At 53.7% G+C, this 25,161-nt stretch overlaps 1 protein-coding gene across 1 annotated transcript; it reads right to left on the bottom strand.

Moving 5' to 3' along the window:
* Nucleotides 1-554: 554 nt before the first annotated feature.
* LOC144951865 (dynein axonemal assembly factor 3-like) lies at nt 555-15,700 on the bottom strand. The gene is made up of 13 exons (XM_078882215.1): nt 15,287-15,700; nt 13,584-13,729; nt 12,181-12,274; nt 10,439-10,596; nt 9,273-9,449; nt 8,117-8,239; nt 7,668-7,790; nt 5,940-6,071; nt 5,835-5,894; nt 4,948-5,110; nt 2,999-3,119; nt 1,947-2,021; nt 555-1,114 (listed from the first exon to the last, which is right to left on the bottom strand). The coding sequence occupies exons 1-13, from the start codon at nt 15,375-15,377 to the stop codon at nt 673-675; spliced, it is 1,905 nt and encodes a 634-aa protein (XP_078738341.1). The 5' UTR covers nt 15,378-15,700; the 3' UTR covers nt 555-672.
* Between the last annotated feature and the right edge of the window lie 9,461 nt (nt 15,701-25,161).

Below are 25,161 nucleotides of genomic sequence, written 5' to 3'. Positions count from 1 at the left end.
AGCCGGTGAGGTTCGTCACCTAAACAACGCAGCAGCAGCAGCAGCGGTAGCAGCAGCGGCAGCAGCAGCGTTGGATTTTCTGCGCGCAAAAACAAGAAAACCGCCGACCCGCGGTTTGCCACGCGGCTGGCCCCAAGGGTTTGCCGCGTGGCCAACACGAGAGTAGCGCGCACACAAAAATGTTCGCCACGACACCCAACTACCACCGCTGGGCGGAAGGCTTCCCCCCCCCCCCGGGGCCCTTGTTTGACCATACTTCACCACGCCGGTCGGGGGTCAGGGTCACTCGGGGTCAGGGTCACTCGGGGTCAGGGTCACTCGGGGTCAGTGTCAGGGTCACTCGGGGTCAGTGTCAGTTGCTTTCGATTCTCCCGCTGGCTGTGGGCTCAGCTATAGGTGATGGTGATGATGGTGTTGATGATGATGGTGATGATGATGGTGATGATGATGGTGGTGATGATGATGATGGTGGTGATGATGGTGTTGATGATGATGGTGATGATGATGGTGATGATGATGGTGATGATGATGGTGATGATGATGGTGGTGATGATGATGACGGTGATGATGATGGTGATGATGATGATGGTGATGATGATGGTGATGATGATGATGGTGATGATGATGGTGATCTTGTTGCTACTGCTGCTGCTGCTGATGTTTTTGCTGCAATTACTGTTCCGATTTTTTCTGTTTCTGCTGTTCCTGTGACTGCTGCTCCTGCTGCTGTTGATGCTGCTGTTCCTGTGACTGCTGCACCTGCTGCTGATCCTGCTGTTGATGTTTTTGTTGCTCATGCTGTTCCTGTTTTTGCTGCTCCTGCTGCTGTGCCTGCTGTTGCTGCGGCTGCTGTTCATCCTGCTGCTGCTGCTGCGGCTGCTGCTGCTCCTGCTGCTGCTGCTCCTGCTGCTCCTGATGTTCCTGCTGCTGCTGCTGCTGTGGCTGCTCCTGCGCTTGCTGTTGCTGCTGCTGCTGCGGCTGTAGCAGGAAGCGGGCGGTCGCGTCCTTGGTGCCGTCGCAGGTGCCAAGCGGAGCGAAGCCGGCGGCCCCGGCCAACTCCGTCACTCGCTCCACGTAGCCAGCCGCGGCCTTCGCATTGAGGTCCAGCACGAACCTGCACGTTCATGTCCAGCACACACACATACACACAGAGACACACGCACACACACAAACGCACACACACACACACAGAGACACACACACACACACACGCGCAAACACACGCACACAACAACAACAACCGCCATTCGCCACTAAGTGGCGGTGACGTCACCACGACGCTTGGGCCAGGCCAAGTGCACCTTGAGGCCACGTGAAGTGTCGAACGCCCGCTGGCAGGAGGTCACGGGGCAGACCCAGCAGGTGCCACGGGTCGACTGACCGAGATGACCGAGATGACTGGCTGATGCACCACCTGTGCCCCCTACTGTGCCAACTTGCTGGGCTTTAGCCACCCGGCGCTCCGCTCGTTGTTGTGAGCGTCGCTCCTCCGCCCTCTGTTGTTGTTGGAGGGCGACTGCCTCCAACTGCCCATTAGCGTCCTTCACGAGCCTCCTCCACAGAGGCCGATCTTGACACCGCTGGTACCAGTCATCGGCAAGTCCACTCAGCTCCACGTCCTCCTGTACCACATCACTCCATCTCTTCTCTAGCCCGTGCCGCGCCCGTTTAGCCCCCTCGATCCGCCCGAACAAAAGCTGTTTAGGCATGCGGTGGCTGGGCACGTGGGCTACATGACCCAGCCAACGCAGCCTTGCCTGCCGGAGAAGCTCACCAATGGGACTTTGCCCAGATCTTTCAAGGATTTGTGAGCTCCTCACACAATCCAGCCTGGTTAAACCCAGGATGGATCGTAGGACGCACACACACTGACACACACACAGACACACACACACACAGTGGCACCCACACACAGCGAGAAGCGCTGTGGGCTAGGGACAACTCACTTGACGGTCTCCACAATGAGGGTGGCCTTGTCAGCCGCCACCTCCTCCAGGGCGGGCGCCAGCTGATGGACCATGCTGCAGGAACAGCACCGCACCTCCGATTATCACTACACTACTATACACTACACTATACACTACACTATACACTACACACTACACTATACACTACACTATGCACTACACTATACACTACACCCGCTCGCTCACGCACCACTCAGCCAACCACCCACTCACTCGCTCACTCATCCATCCACCCACTTACTCAGCTACCCACTCACTCACTCTCAACAATACACTAACCCACTAAGTCACCCACCCACTCACTCACTCACCCACCCACTCATCCATACACCCACCCAGCCACCCACTTACTCGGCTACCCACTCACTCACTCTCAACAACACACTAACCCACTAAGTCACCCACCCGCTCGCTCACGCACCACTCATCCATCCACCCCCTCATCCACCCACCCACCCAGCCACCCACTTACTCAGCTACCCACTCACTCACTCTCAACAACACACTAGCCCACTAAGTCACCCACCCGCTCGCTCACGCACCACTCAGCTAACCACCCACTCACTCGCTCACTCATCCACCCACCCACCCACTCATCCATACACCCACCCAGCCACCCACTGACTCAGCTACCCGCTCACTCACTCTCAACAACACACTAACCCACTAAGTCACCCACCCACTCGCTCACGCACCACTCAGCCAACCACCCACTCACTCGCTCACTCATCCACCCACACACTCATCCACTCAACCACCCAACCACCCAGCCACCCACTTACTCAGCTACCCACTCACTCACTCTCAACAACACACTAACCCACTAAATCACCCACCCACCCACTCATCCACCCACCCAATCTGCACCTCCGATGAGCGCGGCTGGCCACGTACGGTGCGAAAGAAGTTCAACAGACACGCGTGCATACGCGCGTGTCTCCTCTCGCCGTCGCTCAGCGCGTGCAATCATTGCCACGGTCTGCCACGGTCTGCCACGTCGCCCCTCAGCCGTGACCCGCTCTCTCTCTCACCTGTTTGCAAAGTAGATGACGTTGAAGAGCTTCCGGAACTTTGCCTTTTGGTGCAGGGTCTGCAGCGCGTTCAAGGGCAGGAGGCTCACCCGCACGTCCCCAATGCTGATGTAGTCGCAGTCTGTGAGCAGCAGAGAGAGAGAGACAGAGGCCAGGGAACGACGTCGCCACCCGTCCATTCACTCTGCTCGCTCAGGTCATTGTGTGTTGTGTGCGCGTACGTACAATCTGTCGCACGCGCACCCACCGCCACCGTGCGGGAAGGTTGTGATGAACGTGAGGGATTAGAGATCAAGGAACCGGAGAGGGAAGGGAGGCCGGGACGGATGTCCCCGAGACGGATGACAGAGAGGAGGAGGAGGAGAAGGAGGGCACGGGTCGAGATGAGCAGCGGGGAGAGAGGAGGAAGCGGAGCGCCGGTGCAGGAAGGGAGGAGGGGAAGGAGGAGGAGGTGGAGGAGGTGGAGGAGGTGGAGGAGGTGGAGGAGGTGGAGGAGGAGGAGGAGGAGAAGGAGGAGGAGGAGGGGAAGGAATGATCGGGCCAAGATATCGGTGGTGGTGAAAGGCGATGACGATGATGATGAGAGGGTGGTGGTGACGATGATGATGAGAGGGTGGTGGTGACGATGATGATGAGAGGGTGGTGGTGACGATGATGATGAGAGGGTGGTGGTGACGATGATGATGAGAGGGTGGTGGTGACGATGATGATGAGAGGGTGGTGGTAATGAGAGGATGGTGATGGTGGTGATGGTGATGAGAGGGTGGTGGTGATGATGAGAGGGTGGTGGTGGTGATGAGAGGGTAGTGGTGATGATGAGAGGGTGGTGATGATGAGAGGATGAGAGGGTGGTGGGATGATGATGAGAGGATGAGAGGGTGGTGGGATGATGATGAGAGTGGTGATGGTGATGAGAGGGTGGTGGTGATGGTGATGAGAGGATGGTGGTAATGATGAGAGGATGGTGGTGGTGGTGATGATGAGAGGATGGTGGTGGTGATAATGAGAGGGTGGTGGTGATGAGAGTGTGGTGGTGGTGATGAGAGTGTGGTGGTGGTGGTGATGAGAGTGTGGTGGTGGTGGTTGTGATGAGAGTGTGGTGGTGGTGATGAGAGTGTGGTGGTGGTGGTGATGAGAGTGTGGTGGTGGTGGTGGTGATGAGAGTGTGGTGGTGGTGGTGATGAGAGTGTGGTGGTGATGAGAGTGTGGTGGTGGTGGTGATGAGAGAGTGATGATGATGATGAAAGGGGAGGAGGGAAGAGAGAGGGAAGGAGCGAGCGGGAGGGAGCTGCAGGAGGAGGAGGAGGAGGAGCGGCGTCTGTTTTCACAGCGGGCGGGGACAGGGGAGGAGGGGCTCAGGGTGGGGGTGGCCACGTGGGAGTCACGTGGTCCACTGGAGGCTTGAGCTGCTTTAGAGAGACTTCAGTCAGCTGGAACATCGTTTACATTGGTACAATTATGATTGATCAGAGATGCAACTGAGAGCCACAACTTGCTTTCATTCATATATTTTAAACAACTATAGATGGTATAAATTTCGATTTAAAGCTTTCGTGACTGCAGGGATTCATCTTCTTGGTTCTTTCGGTAAAGTCACGTAGAATGGAAACAATAAAATAAGAAAAAATAAACATAATAAAATAATATAATAATATTAGATTATTTTTTAACATAATAAAGTAATATAATAATATTCTATTATGTTTTATTTTTATTATTTTATTATTTCCATTCTACGTGACTTTACCAAAAAAACCAAGAAGAACTATAGATGGCATTTCAATATATATACATCTTCTCATTGTATAGAATTGTCTACATTTTAAGTTGAGTTGTAATGTGATGGTGTTTCGAGTGGCAGATTTGTGCCAGACCGGCGCAACGGTGCGTAAGGCAGAACACACTTGACTTGACTATGCAGGTCAAGACGTCTCTGGATTCCAGCTCACCTGGATCCTGTCGACTCCCATCCTCAGGTGTTCCACCCACCCCCACCTCGTCCACTACCTCATCGTCCTTCGCGTTGTCCACCCCTTTCTTCTCCACCTCGTTTGTCTCCTTCGAGTCATCCACCCCCTCATCCACCACCTCCTCGGTTGACACCTCCGCCACCTTGAAAATGAGACTCACGTCACCAGAGACCCTCGAACGGACTGTTTGGGCAAGTGCTGTCACCTCACGAGCCTCCTCTTTCTTGCCATCACCACCATCACCACCACCATCATCATCATCACCACCATCACCACCACCATCATCATCACCACCACCACCATCACCACCATCATCATCATCATCACCATCACCACCATCACCACCATCACCACCATCACCACCACCACCATCACCACCACCACCACCATCACCACCACCATCACCACCATTACCATCGCCACCATCACCACCACCATCACCACCATTATCACCATCACCACCACCACCATCACCACCACCACCACCATCACCACCACCACCACCATCACCACCACCATTACCACCACCACCACCACCACCATCACCACCACCATCACCACCACCATCACCACCATCATCACCATCACCACCACCATCACCACCACCATCACCATCACCACCACCACCACCATCACCACCCCCACCATCACCACCACCATCACCACCACCACCACCATCACCACCATCACCACCACCACCACCATCACCACCACCACCATCACCACCACCATCACCACCACCACCACCATCATCATCATCTTTGTCATCAACATCCCGCTCCTCTTTAACCTCCTCCCCCGCGACCTCTGCGAGGGGCAAGCTGCCGGACAATGCCGACTCATCACGACGGGAGTGACGGTATCACCTCATCCTCCTTTGCTTCCTCCGTTTTCTTGCCACCATCGCCGTCGCCCTCCTCCACCTCCTCCACCTCCTCCACCTCCTCCTCCACCTCCTCCACCTCCTCCACCTCCTCCACCTTCTCCTCTTTGACCTCCGTGGGGGCGGCTGCTGCCGCCTCGTGCGTGGTGGTGTAGCGGCGCCCCGTGGCCAGCTCGTGGAAGGCCGCTGTCAGGTTGTGCAGCGACACGTCCTGGGAGGTCTGCGGCGGCCACGACGCACGCAGCCACGACGACGCTAAGAGGCAGCCTCCCCCGTGACCCCCTGACCCCATGACACCCCCCGACCTACGACCCGCGCACCCGAGGCGGGTGTGGCGTGGGGCCAGCAACCCCACGCGCCCCGGCCGCCTTTGTCTCCCCGGCGGCAGGTGTTTACTGCACACTGCACCGGGGGTGACTCGTTTGAGGCTGGGTCGACTTAGGGGAGGCCCAGGACCGGTTTAGGTAATCGTCACCGGTGTTGGCTGTGAGTGGAAATCGAACTCGGGTGGCCCGGGGTCGTAGCGGGGCGTAGCGCTAAACCGCTGCACCACCGCCAGAGGTCGCAACCGGGTACCCGATACCCGTACCCTACCCGATACCCGGCTACCCGTACCCGGCCGGGTACGGGTACCCGTTTGCGACCCTGGTGCGGCCGGGTACGGGTACGGGTAGGCCGTGAGTCACCGGTGAGTCACCGTTTGTCACTCATTTCCCAACGTCTTGTCTCTTCTCACAATTCAAGTTCCTAGAATCAACCCACCCGCGCCTGCAACATGGCTTCATCCCAGAGGTCGCAATCAGGTACCCGATACTCGTACCCTACCCGTACCCAGCCGGGTACGGGTAGGGTACGGGTACGGCCGGGTACGGGTACGGGTACCCGTTTGCGACCCTGGTGCGGCCGGGTACGGGTATGGGTAAGGAATCAAAACCCGTTTGCGACCTCTGACCACCGCCTGGGCCCTGTACACACACACACACACGCGTGTGTGTGTGTGTCTGGGTGCTGTACACACACACGCGTGTGTGTACAGGACCCAGCTACATGGACAATATCTCAATTACCCGGTGCCTTCAACAGTTAATCAGCTACGCACGCCACTCACTGTAAGGAGCATTGATCTGTATTGATCGGATCTATAAGAGTGTGAGCTGTGAGCCGTGAAGAATTGAATACCGTGTTAGCGGACGGATGGACACACACACAAAGATAAAGACAAAGATCCCCCGCGTAGCCTTAACAGACTGCAGGGGGCAAGTGCTGTTAGCAAGAAGCACCTATGAAGGCCGGCACGGCACACGAGGGGGTGGGTGGCCAGCACCACGCCCGACCGCCTTTGTCTCCCCAGTGGCGATGTTTACACACCACTGCACCAGGTACTCATTTGAGGCTGAGTCGATCTAGGGGAGGCCCAGGATCGGTTCAAATAATCGTCACTGGTGTTGGCCGCGAGCGGGAATCGAACTCGGATTGCCGGGTTCGTAGCGCAGCGTAGCGCTAATCACTGCGTCACCGACACACAAGATTACATACACACGCACACACGCGCACACACACACACAGTCACGCTCACACACACACGCACGCACACACACACACATGCTCACTCACGCTCACACACACACACACAGTCACGCTCACACACACACACGCACACACGCACACACACACACAGTCACGCTCACACGCACACACGCACACAGTCACGCTCACACACACACTCACGCTCACACACATACACGCACACACACACACAGTCACGCTCACACGCACACACACGCACAGTCACGCTCACACACACACGCACACTCACGTGCGTGTGGATCCCGTTGGCCGTCTGGAGTAGTCGGCGTTCCTCCGTGTCCACTCCGAACGCCACGAAGGGCCCCGTCACGATGTCCCCCCAGTAGCCGCGCGCCACCACCTTCTCCCCCCGCTGACACGCGCCCGGCACACCACGTCCAGCATGCGGGAAGCCGTGACCCATGGAACCGTGACCCCTGACCCGTGACCCGTGAAACCGTGACGCCTCACCCGTTATCCGTGACCCCTGACCCGTGACCCGTTATCCGTGAAACAGTGACCCGTGATCTGCGACCCGGGATCCGTGCCGCGTGACCCGTGACCTCTGGCCGGTGACCCCTGACCCGTGGCCGGTGACCTGTGACGCATGACCCCTGACCCGTGGCCGGTGACCCCTGACCCGTAACCCCTGACCCGTGGCCGGTGACCCCTGACCCGCGAGCCGTGCGGTCACCGCACCTGGCTGACGACGAGGTCGGACGCCAGCGTCCTGTTGGCCACGTCGTAGACGCCCTCCCTGGCCTCGAACGCCACGCCCCGCTCCCTCCAGCGCAAGTACTCACGGCTGCTTATGACCCCCGCCTGAGGGACGAGTTGCAGTGGGCATGGGGGGGGGCGAAGGTCAGAGTTCAAATACACACGGCGGAGAGTCCCACTCACACAGAGACCCATAGACTCACACAGAGACCCATAGACTCACACAGAGACTCATAGACTCACACAGAGACCCATAGACTCACACAGAGACCCATAGACTCACACGGAGACCCATAGACTCACACAGAGACTCGTAGACTCACACAGAGACCCACAGACTCGCACAGAGACCCACAGACTCACGCAGAGACCCATAGACTCACACAGAGACCCACAGACTCACTGGGGTGAGTGTGGGTGTGGGGTGGGTGGGTGTGGGTGGGAGTGGGGTGGGTGTGGGGTGGGTGGGTGTAGGGTGGGTGTGTGTGTGTATGTGGGGTGGGTGTGTGTGTGTGGGGTGGGTGTGTGGGTGTGGGGTGTGTGTGGGGTGGGTGGGTGAGTGTGTGGGGGGTGCTGGGTGTGTCTGTGTGGGGTGGGTGCGTGGGTGGGTGTGGGGTGGGTGGTGGGTGGGTGTGGGGTGGGTGTGGGGTGGGTGTGGGGTGGGTGTGGGGTGGGTGTGGGGTGGGTGGGTGCGTGGGTGTGGGGTGTGTGGGTGTGTGTGGGTGGGTGTGTGGATGGGTGTGTGTGTGTGGGGTGGTGTGTGGGGTGTGTGTGTGTGTGGGGTGGTGTGTGGGGTGTGTGTGTGGGTGTGTGTGTGTGGGTGTGTGTGTGGGTGTGTATGTGTGGGTGTGTGTAGGTGTGTGTATGTGTGGATGTGTGTGGTGTGTGTGTGGGGTGTGTGGGTGTGTGTGTGTGTGGGTGTGTGTGGGTGGTGTGTGCGTGGTGTGTGGGTGTGTGTGTGTGGGGTGAGTGTGTGTGTGTGGGGTGTGTGGGTGTGTGGGTGTGTGTGTGGGTGAGGTGGTGTGTGGGGTGTGTGGGTGGGTGTGTGTGTGTGTGTGGGTGTGTGTGTGGGGTGGTGTGGGTGAGGTGGTGTGTGGGGTGGGTGGGTGTCGTCGTGGTCTCTGCGTAATCCGCTCACTCCACGCTCGTGCAGCTTCATGGCGAGGTCCCAGTCGTACGCTCCGTGCCGCGCGTCGTAGCGTGCGCCCAGGTACCGCCGGCAGCGCGCGTCCCACAGGCGCTCCGGCCGGAAGGCGCTCGCCTCGCCCCGCCGCCAGAAGGTGAAGATGCCCTCCAGGCGGTCTCGCTCCTTGAACTGCCGGGCGGGAGGAGCAGGCTGATGTGACCCGACCGATCGATTGCGACGATTCCCGAGTTCGTTCTCTCGGGCGAGGCACCAACGAAACTAATAATAACAGCCCTCTGCCAATCCACTGCTAGATGGATGACGATCTCGCCCACACTGGGTAAGGTGGTCACGCAGGTCTGTTTGACCGTACTTCCCCACGCTGGTTAGTGTGGTCTGGTGAAGAGGAGGCGGCCCAGATGTTGCTTTCGTATCTAATTTGTATAAAGCACAATTTATTGATTCTCCAAAATCTTGTAATCTCATTTGCACCACCTCACGTCCTGTTGACTGCCCCCTCTCCTCCCCTCTGATCACCTTTCCATCGTTACTCTCGCCCGTCTGGCACGGTGACTTCTTTGGCGCCGCGCGTAGCCAACCGGAGCCAACCGGAGCCAACCGGAGGCGCGGTGAAGGGCAACAGACGAGGTGACATCGTGAGCTGGGGCCATGCTACGAGGTACGAACGAAATCGACTATTTAGATGGACAGGGGCGTGCACGGGATGAGGAATGGGTGGTCACGGTAGAGGGGTGCGTGGGGGATAGGGCAGGGGAGGTGTGTAATGACGTCGCGTGTGACGATGCCGCGTGTGATGACGTCATGTGTGACGACGCCGCGTGTGACGTCGCCGCGTGTAACGACGTGGCGTGTGATGACATCACGTGTGACGACGCTGCCGTTAATGACGTCACGTGTGACGACGCGACGTGTGACGTCGCCGCGTGTGACGTCGCCGCGTGTGACGACGTCGCGTGTGACAACGTCGCGAGTGACGTCGCCGCGTGTGATGATGTCGCGTGTGACGATGACGACACCCGCAAGAAACCAGCAGGCGGGAGCCGCCCTTGCCCAGAGCCCCGAGACGCACCAAGCTGGCGAGCTCCGCGACCGCTCGGCCTCATCGCGTCACCCTCGAGAGGACGAAGAAGACAAAGACGTAGACAAAGTGCGTTCACCTTCAGGGCCGACAAGTCGAGCCAGGGCAGCCGGCGGGCAGCCAGCTCCTGGTCGGTGACCACCTCCACGAGCAGCTGCGCCTGCTGGCGTAGGTAGGTGGCGGTGTGCGGACGCAGCAGGCTGTTGCCAAACAGCTCCACAAACAGCTCGCTCTTCTCTGCAAGGCAATTGTTGTTACGCTGGTCAACACACTTTTTCTGGCCGATTCCAAATCTGGCATCGGTTTTTGTCCATCACATCAGGTTTTTGAGATATCAAATATTGCATTTTCAATAAAAACTGCGGAAGAAAAATATTAAGTAGATGTGGATATCTACATAACATGATATTATAAAACACACTATCCTAAAAATACAGCACCGTATTTTAACACTAAAGCAGTCACTGACTCGCAACAACTTCGAATCATAAGTGATGGAGTTAATTTTGGGTAAAATCAATGAAAATGGGGTATGCCGATAGCATAAAAATGAGATGTGATAGAGCAAATCTGAGATCAGATTTGGAATCAGCACCCTGAAATTAGTCTAAACAGCTGCAAAAGTCCAGGCCAGAAAAAACAAATTTTTTGTTGTTGACCAGTGTTGTTGTTGTTGTCGTCGTTGTTGTTGTTTTCGTGCACCGAGCCCCAAGGCTCTTTGACGACCCGCCCATTTACTGGGCATCTGTGAGAACAGAGCTTCGTGGCTTAACGGGTTCATCCGATTAGCGCGGTCGGCCACGTGCGGTGCGAAAGAAGTTCAACGTACATCAACACACGCAGATTCTGATTCTCTTTCAGGAGGGTCCCGACAAGCTTTTTCACGTGAGACTGGCGATGTTGCTGTAAGTCCCAGTGGAGCCGCAGTGGCTAGGAGATGTTAACTACCTCTCGCCTGGTATGTGGGTTCGATCCAGACCCTGGCGCCTGCTGAATATTTGGATTCTAGATTTGAAGCTTTCGTGACGGCAAGGATTCATATTCTTGGGTTTTTTCGGTAAAGTCACGTAGGTAAAAAATTAAAATTAAAAGTAATAAAAGTAAAATAAAATAAAAGAATATAATATAATAAAATAAAATAACATTAATTTAAATTTTTTACCTACGTGACTTTACCGAAAAAACCCAAGAATATGTATATTTGGAGTTTGCGTGTCTCTCTCCCCGTGGAGGACTCACCCACTCACTTATATACCCACTCACTCACCTACCCACTCACCAACTCACTCACCAGCCCACTCATTTAGCAACTTACTCATTCACCCACCCACCCACTCACTAAGTTTCCCCACTAACCAACTCACTCACTCAATACTCACCCATTCAAAGAGCGATCATCGTGGCCAAAGCCACTGGAGCCACCGCACCGCATCGCTTTTTAACCTCCGCCAGACCCGGCAACACTCAACGATTGACTGAAAACATGTTAACATGGTGTTATACTGGTAGGAACCTCCTGGTCACACCAGCCCACAGGGGATTATTGTGTCCGTCTCACGCCGGCTTGTGCCCGCCCTCACAGTCGGCCATATTTGCGGAATACACCACGCCGCCGTTGACCCTGGCCATTGACCGAGCAACCCAACGTGTTCCTACCAGCTCTAAAACCCAAGTGACTTTACCGACAGAACCAAAGAGTAATTCCTGCAGTCACGAAAACTGAATACGGCGTTTATAGGGGACCGCTGTTATCATTGTTACTGTCGTCGTTGTGACTTCACACAGCGGTAGGGTTGTGACGCAGGAGGCCACGTGGCTCACCCTGCAGGCCCATGCGGTGAGGAGCCTCCAGGGCAAGGGTGAGGAGCAGCAGTTGCCTCCCGTACAGCTCCAGGAAGCTCTCCAAGACGTAGAACTGCGTCCACACGCGGTCGACAACAACGGCGGGACACTCGTTAGCGCTGTTTTTGTTATACGTATATCGCCGAGTTTTGGCAAACTCTGTTGTTGTTGTTGTGTGTTTAGTTTGTTGTCCTTCCCGGCGATTAGCACGGCTGGCTGCGTACAGTGGTGCAAAAGAAGTTCAACATACAAACATAGACTCACAGAGACCCATACACACACAGAGACCCATACACACAGAGACCCACAGACTCACACAGAGACCCATAGACTCACACAGAGACCCATAGACTCACACAGAGACCCATAGACTCACACAGAGACCCATAGACTCACACAGAGACCCATAGACTCACACAGAGACCCATAGACACACACAGAGACCCATACACACAGAGACCCACAGACTCACACAGAGACCCATAGACTCACACAGAGACCCATAGACTCACACAGAGACCCATAGACTCACAGAGACCCATAGACTCACACAAAGACCCACAGACTCACACAGAGACCCATAGACTCACACAGAGACCCATAGACTCAAACAGAGACCCACAGACTCAAACAGAGACTAACACAGAGATCCATAGACTCACACAGAGACCCATAGTTTGTTGTGATGATAGTGGTGATGATGATGCTAGTGATGAAAGTGATGATGATGACGATGGTAGTGATTATGGTAGTTGTGAAGATGGTAGTGACGACGACGATGACAGTGATGATGATGGCAGTGATGATGATGATGGTAGTGATGACGATGGTCGTGATGATGATAGTTGTGAAGATGGTAGAGATGATGATGGTCGTGATGATGATGGTCATGATGACGATGGTAGTGATTATGGTAGTTGTGATGATGGCAGTGATGATGACGATGACAGTGATGACGATGGTTGTGATGATGATAGTTGTGAAGATGGTAGTGACGACGACGATGACAGTGATGATGATGGTAGAGATGATAGTGATGATGATGACGACGGTAGTGATGACGATGGTAGTGATGATGGTAGTTGTGATGATGGTAGTGACCATGACGATGACAGTGATGATGATGATGGCAGTGATGATGATGATGATAACGACGGTAGTAATGATGATGATGACGCTGGTCGTGATGACGACGATGACGATGTCAGCGCTGACGATGACAGTGCTCACGTGAAGATGGTAGTGACGATGACGATGACAGTGATGATGATGATGATGGCAGTGATGATGATGATGATGGCAGTGATGATGATGATGATGATGGCAGTGATGATGATGATGCCGCTGGTCGTGATGACGACGATGACGATGGCAGCGCTCACGTGGATCCGCGCTCGGGGCCACCGGTGGGCCTGCGCCACCGTCTTGAGGAGGTGGCGCCCGTCGGAGGCCCCGGCCACCAGCACGTGCAGCTGGGGCAGGCCGCCAGGCCCGTCGGCCCTGCGGCCCTCCATGCTGCTGCTGTGGCCTGTCCAGAGAGAGGGAGACACACGGCAAAGACACAGTTCCCCCGTATAGCCTTGGCAGACTGGGGGCAAGTGCTGTTGGCGAGTGTAAAATAAATGATGATGATTGTGAGCAGCAGCAAAGACAAAGTTCCCCCGTATAGTCTTGGCAGACTGGGGGCAAGTGCAGTTGGCGAGTGTAAAATAAATGATGATGATTGTGAGCAGCAGCAAAGACAAAGTTCCCCTGTATAGCCTTGGCAGACTGGGGGCAAGTGCTGTTGGCGAGTGTAAAATAAATGATGATGATGATTGTGAGCAGCAGCAAAGACAAAGTTCCCCCGTATAGCCTTGGCAGACTGGGGGCAAGTGCTGTTGGCGAGTGTAAAATAAATGATGATGATTGTGAGCAGCAGCAAAGACAAAGTTCCCCTGTATAGCCTTGGCAGACTGGGGGCAAGTGCTGTTGGCGAGTCTAAAATAAAAGATGATGATGATTGTGAGCAGCAGCAAAGACAAAGTTCCCCCGTATAGCCTTGGCAGATTGGGGGCAAGTGCTGTTGGCGAGTCTAAAATAAATGATGATGATGATTGTGAGCAGCAGCGAAAACAAAGTTCCCCCGTATAGCCTTGGCAGACTGGGGGCAAGTGCTGTTGGCGAGTCTAAAATAAAAGATGATGATGATTGTGAGCAGCAGCAAAGACAAAGTTCCCCCGTGTTTGTCCTACCTCATGAACGAATCTCTCATGGTAGCCAGATGGCTTGCAGAGAACCTCTGTCTTGGAGAAGTCAATGTCATGTGAGCCCACTGAATTGTAACAGTGATCTGCCACGGCTGAGGTGTTTGTCCTACCTCACATGACATTGACTTCTCCAAGACAGAGGTTCTCTGCAAGCCATCTGGCTACCATGAGAGATTCGTTCATGAGGCGATCCACATATACAAACACAGAGACAATTTCAACCGAGAAGATGGATTCTGGCTCAGCAATCATTGGAAGGACGTAATAAACCATTTCGGATCTTAACTGATTGTGTTCACGTTTACGGTGATTTTCAGACCGCAGTCCACTCACTGGCATTGACTGTGTATCTTGTATTCTCCACAGGGAATGGATTCTTTGCTCCGCTGCAAGTCTCCTTTCACCACTCTCCCATTGACATATTTCGTTACGCATTTCCCATAAATATGCTAAATTCCTCTTGATATGCAAATTATTTTGTCAAGGCGCTCTTCTTCCCCCCTCCAACCCAGCTTAAATATACGCTCCAAGCTTGGTGGTGTTACATTCTTCACCTGAGGACGGCTGCTTGCGTTGTGGCCGAAACGTCGTGAGAATTATTTTATGTTTATTTTATTTATTTTATTATTTTCCTTCTACGTGACTTTACCGAAAGAACCAAGAAGCTATACGGGGGATCTTTATCTTTGTGTCTCTCCCTCGTGATGGGACTTTGTGGGATGAACGTTGAGTTGTATTAGGGGCACGGGGTGATCGATGCGCGCCAGCGACGACGACGTCCCACAGACGTCCGCCATCCCACCAGCCACGCTCGCTCCACTGCTGGGTGAACGCACCTTGCATCTGCAAGTCGAGCGCCGGGCTCAGCCCCCACCAAGTCGTCCACCCGAATCCATCGCCGCCGCTCCCCGTCGCCGCCGTCGTCATCGTCTGCTGACTGCTGCTGCTACTGATGCTACTGCTGCTACTGATGCTACTACTACTGCTGCTGCTACTAGCACTACTGCTGCTACTACTACTACTTCTGCTACTGCTGCTTCTGCTGCTACTACTGCTGCTGCTCCTGCTGTTGCTGCTGCTGTTGCTGCTGCTCCTGCTGTTGCTGCTGTTGCTGCTACTACTGCTACTACTGCTACTACTGCTTCTGCTACTACTGCTTCTGCTACTACTACTGCTACTACTACTGCTACTACTGCTGCTACTACTACTGCTGCTACTACTACTGCTTCTGCTACTACTACTGCTGCTACTTCTGCTGCAGGCCGCAGGGACACCTCGGCCCCGTGCACGGCGAGACGCGTTGCCACGGCGACGAGGCAGGCACGCGGACGCGGTGACGTCGTCGCGCGTAGGGGCGGTGACGTCGTCGCGCGCTAATGTGATGACGTCGTCGCGCTGACGTCATCACGCGCTAACGCGGTGACGTCTTCGCGCGCAGGGCCGGTGACGTCGTCACGCAAACCCCCTCCGCCCCGCCCCCCGCGTCGAAAGGCGGGAGCGCGATGATATCGCCACGTACGCGAGACGGGGTGGAGGGGGGGGGCGGTTTGCGCGATGACGTCATGACGGCTCCGCAGGCCCGTGCGCGATGACGTCCCCGCGCTCCTACCGTTCGAGGCGTCGGGGTTGCGCGATGCCGTCACCACGTACACCACGTTCGTGATGACGTCACCGCGTTCCCCGCAGGCCGCTGCGTGACGTCACCGCGGCGTGTGCGTGATGACGTCACCGCGGGAGACGTAACGAGTTACGAGATTGACTTTTATATTTTTCTCGATCCTGCAGAAATCCGATGAGCTACAAAGATGATTATTTTTTCCTCACAGATGTCCAGTAGAGGCACGGGGTCAGCGCGTTACGACAACAAACGATACAAAAAAACACACCGATAAGAGTGCAAAGTATAGGAAATGTGAACAAATCACTAAAAATGATTAAACTCAAAACTACATTTCGATTTAAAGCTTTCGTGACTGCAGGGATTCATATTCTTGGTTCTTGCGGCTGCTGTGGTTTTCACACCTGATGATGGTTGCTTGTTTTGCAATCGAAACGTCGTGAGAATTTTATTGTTTTATTTTTATTATTTCATTATTTCCCTTCTACGTGAATTTACCGAAATAACCAAGAAGATGAACTCAAACTGAACTATGTTTTTTTGTTTAACTGTGAGTAGTAGATAAGAGACAGGGCTGCAATTGTGGGATGGGATGGTTTACTAGGTATACTTTTAGGGTTATTAGGGGCGCTACGGGGGCTAGGAGATGTTGACTACCTCGCCTGGTATACAGGAGGTCGTGGGTTCCATCCCGACCCTGACGCCTGCTGCTGCTGTATACTTGGGGCCGTCCATAAATGACGTCACGCGATTTTGGATGACTTTTGACCCCCCACCCCTTCGTCAGACACAACATTTGTGTCGCTTTGAGGTTCCACTCTTTAGTAGCCAGCAGATGGCAGCAGGCAGCAGGGGGCCACGTGCCAGACTGGTCCAGATGTGTTGTGACCCCTCCACCCACCACCAATGAATTTTACCCCGAACATGCTTTTTCCCACCGCTTATTCATTTTTCTTTTAAATAAACCTCACTGGGGAAAATATTCAGCTTAAGATCATTAAATGAAGGGGGGGGGGGGGGGGGGGGTAACGTGTAAATTAATTGCTTTACCACGTGATGGTGAACAACATTGTAACTAATAGGGTTCCCCCCCTTTTTTCTGGCAACAAAACTGACACCTTTCGCAAGGAATCATGCTTACTACATTAACCACAATACTCGCAGTCAAATGCAAACAAAAAACAACACTCTGATAATATATGCATTGTCTTTGAAACTGATTGGTCCACACCAGAGACAGCTTTCTTTAGAGCCTCGTCTCACATGGTGTTCGACCAGATGATACTTGCAAAGGAGGTCCCATTAAACATTGTGTTGCAGCAGCAGCAGCATCACAACATTGTGGCTGCCTGGTCAGTCAACAACGAACGATCCCCACCCCCTGCAGGGACCTGCCACTGACTGTTGCGTCAAAAGTTGCCCGTAAGCGAGCAGACTTCGCGCGATCAGTTGCACGCAACCCGAATCGCTCGTGACGTGGGCGTCTCCGCAACCAGTTGCGAGAAAGTTGCTCACAACTGGAATCGTGTTTTTTTAAATCCTTTATATTAAGTTCACTTGCTTGCTTGCTTGCGCGCTTACGACCGTGCAAATCTTTCGGTCGTTTTTTTAACCCACTTCCCGTGATCCAATCGAGCAGACATTTTGCACACAGACTCGTTGTGCGTGACAATTTATTTTCGTGAAAATTTTTTCTCCAAAATTTTCCACCTTTTAGGATTTTTTTTTTCATATTTAATTTAAAATACCAATGTGATAAAAATGAAACTCTTACTCAAGAAAAACAGAAATGAATAATAAAACAAAACCGATGCCACGCATATGAAGGATGTATAGTGAAAAACTTTGTTTTTACGGGTTAACTTTTTGGGTTTTTTTTTAAACGCGCCACAATAATTCAAGATTTCGATTTAAAGCTTATTTCGTGACTGCAGGGATTCATCTTCTTGGTTCTTTCGGTAAAGTCACGTAGAAGGGAAGTAATAAAATAATAAAAATAAAACATAATAAAACAATTCTCACGACGTTTCGGCCACAACGCAAGCAGCCGTCCTCAGGCGAAGAATGAGAACATTATCAAGCTAGGAGCTTATATAGGTGTAGGCGCTCCTCCTCGCTACACCTATATAAGCTCCTAGCTTGATAATGTCTCATTCTTCGCCTGAGGACGGCTGCTTGCGTTGTGGCCGAAACGTCGTGAGAATTGTTTTATTATGTTTTATTTTTATTATTTTATTACTTCCCTTCTACGTGACTTTACCGAAAGAACCAAGAAGAATAATTCAAGAGCGGACAAAAGCGTTCGAGTTTGCTTAGGCTGCGGGATTAACGACTTCACGGACCGACAGTCAAACTCCAAGCATTGCCGACCAGACCAAGCGTGCTGCGATTTGCCCTTTTAGCCCAACGTTTTGGCAACGTTTGGCACCCACGCACCGGCTGGGGGTCACGGTCGACATCGGCGGTGACGCTTGTGCCAAGAAGGTGGCGTGGGTACGACTCTACAGAGTGAGTGGAGTTTGTGTGATCTCCCCCTGTTCTACAGAGTGAGTGAGTGGAGTTTGTATGATCTCCCCATGTTCTACAGAGTGAGTGAGTGAGTGGAGTTTGTATGATCTCCCCATGTTCTACAGAGTGAGTGAGTGGAGTTTGTGTGATCTCCCCCTGTTCTACAGAGTGAGTGGAGTTTGTATGATCTCCCCCTGTTCTACAGAGTGGAGTTTGTGTGATCTCCGCCTGTTCTACAGAGTGAGTGAGTGGAGTTTGTATGATCTCCCCCTGTTCTACAGAGTGGAGTTTGTGTGATCTCCCCCTGTTCTACAGAGTGAGTGGAGTTTGTATGATCTCCCCCTGTTCTACAGAGTGGAGTTTGTATGATCTCCCCCTGGTCTACAGAGTGAGTGAGTGGAGTTTGTATGATCTCCCCCTGTTCTACAGAGTGGAGTTTGTGTGATCTCCCCCTGTTCTACAGAGTGAGTGGAGTTTGTATGATCTCCCCCTGTTCTACAGAGTGGAGTTTGTGTGATCTCCCCCTGTTCTATAGAGTGAGTGAGTGGAGTTTGTATGATCTCCCCCTGTTCTACAGAGTGGAGTTTGTGTGATCTCCCCCTGTTCTACAGAGTGAGTGGAGTTTGTGTGATCTCCCCCTGTTCTACAGAGTGAGTGGAGTTTGTATGATCTCCCCCTGTTCTACAGAGTGAGTGAGTGGAGTTTGTATGATCTCCCCCTGTTCTACAGAGTGAGTGAGTGGAGTTTGTATGATCTCCCCCTGTTCTACAGAGTGAGTGAGTGGAGTTTGTGTGATCTCCCCCTGTTCTACAGAGTGAGTGAGTGGAGTTTGTATGATCTCCCCCTGTTCTACAGAGTGGAGTTTGTGTGATCTCCCCCTGTTCTACAGAGTGAGTGAGTGGAGTTTGTATGATCTCCCCCTGTTCTACAGAGTGGAGTGTGTGTGATCTCCCCCTGTTCTACAGAGTGAGTGAGTGGAGTTTGTATGATCTCCCCCTGTTCTACAGAGTGGAGTTTGTGTGATCTCCCCCTGTTCTACAGAGTGAGTGAGTGGAGTTTGTATGATCTCCCCCTGTTCTACAGAGTGGAGTTTGTGTGATCTCCCCCTGTTCTACAGAGTGGAGTTTGTGTGATCTCCCCCTGTTCTACAGAGTGAGTGAGTGGAGTTTGTATGATCTCCCCCTGTTCTACAGAGTGAGTGAGTGGAGTTTGTGTGATCTCCCCATGTTCTACAGAATGATTGGAGTTTGTGTGATCTCCCCATGTTCTACAGAATGATTGGAGTTTGTGTGATCTCCCCATGTTCTACAGAGTGAGTGAGTGGAGTTTGTGTGATCTCCCCCTGTTCTACAGAGTGAGTGAGTGGAGTTTGTGTGATCTCCCCATGTTCTACAGAGTGAGTGGAGTTTGTGTGATCTCCCCATGTTCTACAGAGTGAGTGGAGTTTGTGTGATCTCCCCCTGTTCTACAGAGTGAGTGAGTGGAGTTTGTGTGATCTCCCCCTGTTCTACAGAGTGAGTGAGTGGAGTTTGTGTGATCTCCCCCTGTTCTACACAGTGAGTGAGTGGAGTTTGTGTGATCTCCCCCTGTTCTACACAGTGAGTGGAGTTTGTGTGATCTCCCCCTGTTCTACAGAGTGAGTGAGTGGAGTTTGTGTGATCTCCCCCTGCTCTACAGAGTGAGTGAGTGGAGTTTGTGTGATCTCCCCCTGTTCTACACAGTGAGTGAGTGGAGTTTGTGTGATCTCCCCCTGTTCTACACAGTGAGTGAGTGGAGTTTGTGTGATCTCCCCCTGTTCTACAGAGTGAGTGAGTGGAGTTTGTGTGATCTCCCCCTGTTCTACACAGTGAGTGAGTGGAGTTTGTGTGATCTCCCCCTGTTCTACAGAGTGAGTGAGTGGAGTTTGTGTGATCTCCCCCTGCTCTACAGAGTGAGTGAGTGGAGTTTGTGTGATCTCCCCCTGTTCTACACAGTGAGTGAGTGGAGTTTGTGTGATCTCCCCCTGTTCTACACAGTGAGTGAGTGGAGTTTGTGTGATCTCCCCCTGTTCTACAGAGTGAGTGAGTGGAGTTTGTGTGATCTCCCCATGTTCTACAGAGTGAGTGGAGTTTGTGTGATCTCCCCATGTTCTAGTGAGTGAGTGGAGTTTGTGTGATCTCCCCCTGTTCTACACAGTGAGTGAGTGGAGTTTGTATGATCTCCCCCTGTTCTACAGAGTGAGTGAGTGGAGTTTGTGTGATCTCCCCATGTTCTACAGAGTGAGTGGAGTTTGTGTGATCTCCCCATGTTCTACAGAGTGAGTGGAGTTTGTGTGATCTCCCCATGTTCTACAGAGTGAGTGGAGTTTGTATGATCTCCCCCTGTTCTACAGAGTGAGTGAGTAGAGTTTGTATGATCTCCTCCTGGTCTACAGAGTGAGTGTAGTTTGTATGATCTCCCCCTGTTCTACAGAGTGAGTGAGTGGAGTTTGTGTGAACTTAAGTGTGGAGTGGTGGCGCACCTTGCGACCAACAGCAGTGACGATCATCTGAATCGGTCATGGGTCTCCCCTAAAGTCATGGGTCTCCCCGGCCTCAAATGTGTACCTGTTGCGGTGTGGTGTAAACATCGCCACTGGGAAGACAAAGGCGGCCGGGCGTGGTGCTGGCCACCCACCCCCTTCCTTGTACTGTGTCCGCCTTCATAGGTGCCACACGCCAACAGCGCTTGCCCTAAAAGTCTGCTAAGACTATACGGGGGATCTTTGTCTTTGGCTTGAGTGGTGAATTATTACTTTTACACGACTGACAAGGCGCGTGATGTAAATGGGCAGCAGCTGCCTCACTCGATAGGACGATCGTGGGAAAACTAGGACAGGTGTCAACCCGATCACTCACCCACACTCACCCTCACTCACCCTAACCCACTCACCCTCACTCACTCACCCAGCCACTCACCCCACCCATCCACTCACACTCATCCACTCACCCTCACTCACCCAGCCACTCACCCACTCACCCACACTCACCCTCACTCACCCAGCCACTCACCCCACCCATTCACCCAGCCACTCACCCCACCCATTCACCCACCCACCCACTCACCCAGCCACTCACCCACTCGCCCTCTCACTCAGACACTCACCCCACCCACTCACCCAGCCACTCACCCTCTCGCTCACTCACTCACCCAGCCACTCACCCAGGCACTCACTCACTCACCCAGCCACTCACCCCACCTACTCACTCTCTCACTCCCCCACTCACCCTCTCACTCACTCACCCATCCACCCAGCCAAACACCCACTCACCCTTACTAACTCACCCAGCCACTCACCCTCTCACTCACTCACCCATCCACCCAGCCAAACACCCACTCACTCTCTCACCCACTCACACGAAGCCGCTGAACCACTCCCACGCAGCCACCCACCCACTCACAAACCTACTCCCCCCCACCCTCTCACCTACTCACCGACCCACTCACACTCATTAACCACTTATCCACCCACTCAGTCACTCATCCATTTACAAACACACTTATCCATGGACCATCCAATCACTTACCTGTGCCCACTCACAATAATCCACGTATCCACTCACCCTCTCACTCACTCTCCCACCCACTCCCTCACCTACTCACCCACCCACACTAACCCACTTATCTACCCACCACCTCCCCTCTCACTCACCCACCCACACTCCCTCCCACCCACACTATCCCCTTAATCGCCCACCCACCCACACTAACCCACTTATCCACATCCCCTCTCACCCACCCACTTACCACCCAACCACTTACCACCCACCCACTTACCACCCACCCACTTACCACCCACCCACCCACCTTCTCACTCACCCACACTAACCCACTTATCTACCCACCCTCTCACCTACCCTCTCACCCTTCCCCCACCCACACTAGCCCACTAATCCCCCCACCCAGCCATCGACTTGCAGTGCACGTCAATGCGTCGTCACCCTGAGAGTGCCGCCGGGTGGACAGGAGAGTTAAAACATCACACCACGTGAGGCCAAACGAACAGCGACACCCCGAGGAGGACTTCAATCTCCCCCGGGGTGGATGTCTCTGGACGGGGGGGCAGCAGCAGCAGCAGCGGGGGCGGCGACCTCTTCTACAGGGCGGACGACGATGCTAATGACGATGTTAATTATGCTAATGATGATGCCGATGATGATGCTAACAATGCTGCTGATGGGGATGCTAATGACGATGTTAATTATGCTAATGATGATGCCGATGATGATGCTAACAATGCTGCTGATGGGGATGCTAATGACGATGTTAATTATGCTAATGATGATGCCGATGATGATGCTAACAATGCTGCTGATGGGGATGCTAATGACGATGTTAATTATGCTAATGATGATGCTAATAATTATGCTAACGAGGATGCTAATGACGATGTTAATAATGCTAATGATGTTAATGAGGATGCTGATGACGATGTTGATGCTGATGACGATGTTGATGACGATGCTGATGACGTTGCTGATGACGATGTTGATGACGATGCTGATGACGATGATGATGACGACGTTGATGACGATGTTGATGACGATGCTGATGACGATGTTGATGACGATGCTGATGACGATGATGATGACGACGTTGATGACGATGTTGATGACGATGATGATGACGACGTTGATGACGACGTTGATGACGATGCTGATGACGATGTTGATGACGATGCTGATGACGACGTTGATGACGATGTTGATGACGTTGTTGATGACGATGTTGATGACGATGCTGATGACGATGTTGATGACGATGCTGATGACGATGCTGATGACGATGTTGATGACGACGTTGATGACGATGATAAAAGATGATGATGTCACTACCTCTTTAACAAGGAGAACGATGATGATGATGTTAACAGATGATGATGATGATGCTACTACCTCTTCAACGAGGACGACGATGATGCTGGCAGGAACTCGTCTATGAATGAAGAGGGTGACGTTCTCCTGATTTATTAACTCACTCTGCCTGTTGTTGTCGTAGCCTCAAATCTTGTAACTCAATTTTAACCCACTTCCCAATGTGGTATCGACTGCAAACTTGGTATACTAATGTCACACTGACGACAACACTATATTATATCGTAAAAATTGATATATTTTTTAAACATTATTTTTTAAATAAAACCTCTCGTCTTGTCGTGTTATTGTGTTTTCTCTATTTCGAGGCAGATTCTCGTCTCTTGGCGATTGTTTTTGTTTCGCTTTAAAAATAAAATGGAACCCCAGCCCCCCTTTCTCTCACCCCCACCCTCCCCCCCATGTGGCAATCGACTTGTGGGTCGCAGTGACCGGCAAATGCCCGGAGAGAAAAGGGGCCGTCCATAAATGACGTCACGCACCTGGGGGGGGGGGGTGTCAGGGACCCCCCTCCTCCTCCCTCCCCCTCGTCCTTTTCTTATCCTTGGGGGCATTGCTCCTGCCGCACCCGTTCTCCTCCTGCCCTCCAACACCACCCCCACCTCCTCCTCCACCCCCCACCTCCACCCCATCACCCCCCCACCTCCTCCATCTCCCCCCCCACCTCCTCCACCCACCACCACCTCCTCCACCCCCTCACCTCCTCCATCTCCTCCACCCCCCACCTCCTCTTCAACCCCCTCACCACCCCCTCCTCCACCCCCTCCTCCTCTCATCCTTGGGGGCATCGCTCCTGCCGCAACCATTCTCCTCCTGCCCTCCAACACCACCCCCACCTCCTCCACCAGCCTCCTCCACCCCCCCCACCTCCTCCACCCCCCCCCTCCTCCACCCCACCCTCCCCACCTCCACCCCCCCAGCGCCGTCGCGATCCTGTTCTTCCACCCCCCCCCCGCGGGACTCACCCGTGACGCGCAGGCCGAGAGCTGCGCGTCAGGCGGGGCACGTGACCCAGGCCGAGAGCTGCGCGTCACGTGGGGCACGTGACGCGGGCCGAGAGCTGCGCGTCACGCGGGGCACGTGGCAGCTCGCGGAGCGTCGACGGCTTCGAGCGAGGAGTCACGAGGGCGCTCCTCGGACACGCGCGGGTGCGTGTGAGTGTGTGCGTGCGTGTTTGTGTGAGTGTGCATGTGTGTGTGCGTGAGTGCGCGTGCGTATGTGTGAGCATGTGTGCGCGTGTGTGAGTGCGTGTGCGAGTGTGTGCGTGTGAGTGCGCGTGCGTGCGTGTGTGTGAGTGTGTGAGCGTGTGTGAGTGCGCGTGTGTGAGTGAGCGTGTGTGAGTGCGAGTGTGTGTATGTGAGTGAGTGTGTGAGTGTGTGTGTGTATGTGAGTGTGTATGAGTGTGTATGTGAGTGTATGTATGTATGTGTGTGCGAGTCGCCCCCGATGAGACGTCGCCACCGGCTTGGGGCGTGGGCGAGTCTGCGGCTCCGTGCCTCGTGTCGCCGTCGTGGTGGTGTGGTGGTGGTGGTGAACGTGGTAGTGGTGATGGTGAACGTGGTGGTGTGGTGGTGGTGTGGTGGTGGGGAGTTGGTGAATGTGGTGGTGTGGTGGTGGTTGTGGGGAGTTGGTTAAGGTGGTGGTGGTGTGGTGGTGGTGCTTGTGGTGAACGTGGTGGGGCTTGTTGTGGGGA

This window comes from Lampetra fluviatilis, chromosome 64 (assembly GCF_964198595.1).
Source record: "Lampetra fluviatilis chromosome 64, kcLamFluv1.1, whole genome shotgun sequence".
Taxonomy (NCBI): Eukaryota; Metazoa; Chordata; class Hyperoartia; order Petromyzontiformes; family Petromyzontidae; genus Lampetra; species Lampetra fluviatilis.
Note: the sequence above shows the minus strand (reverse complement) of the source record. Positions and strands in the feature narration are given on the sequence as shown.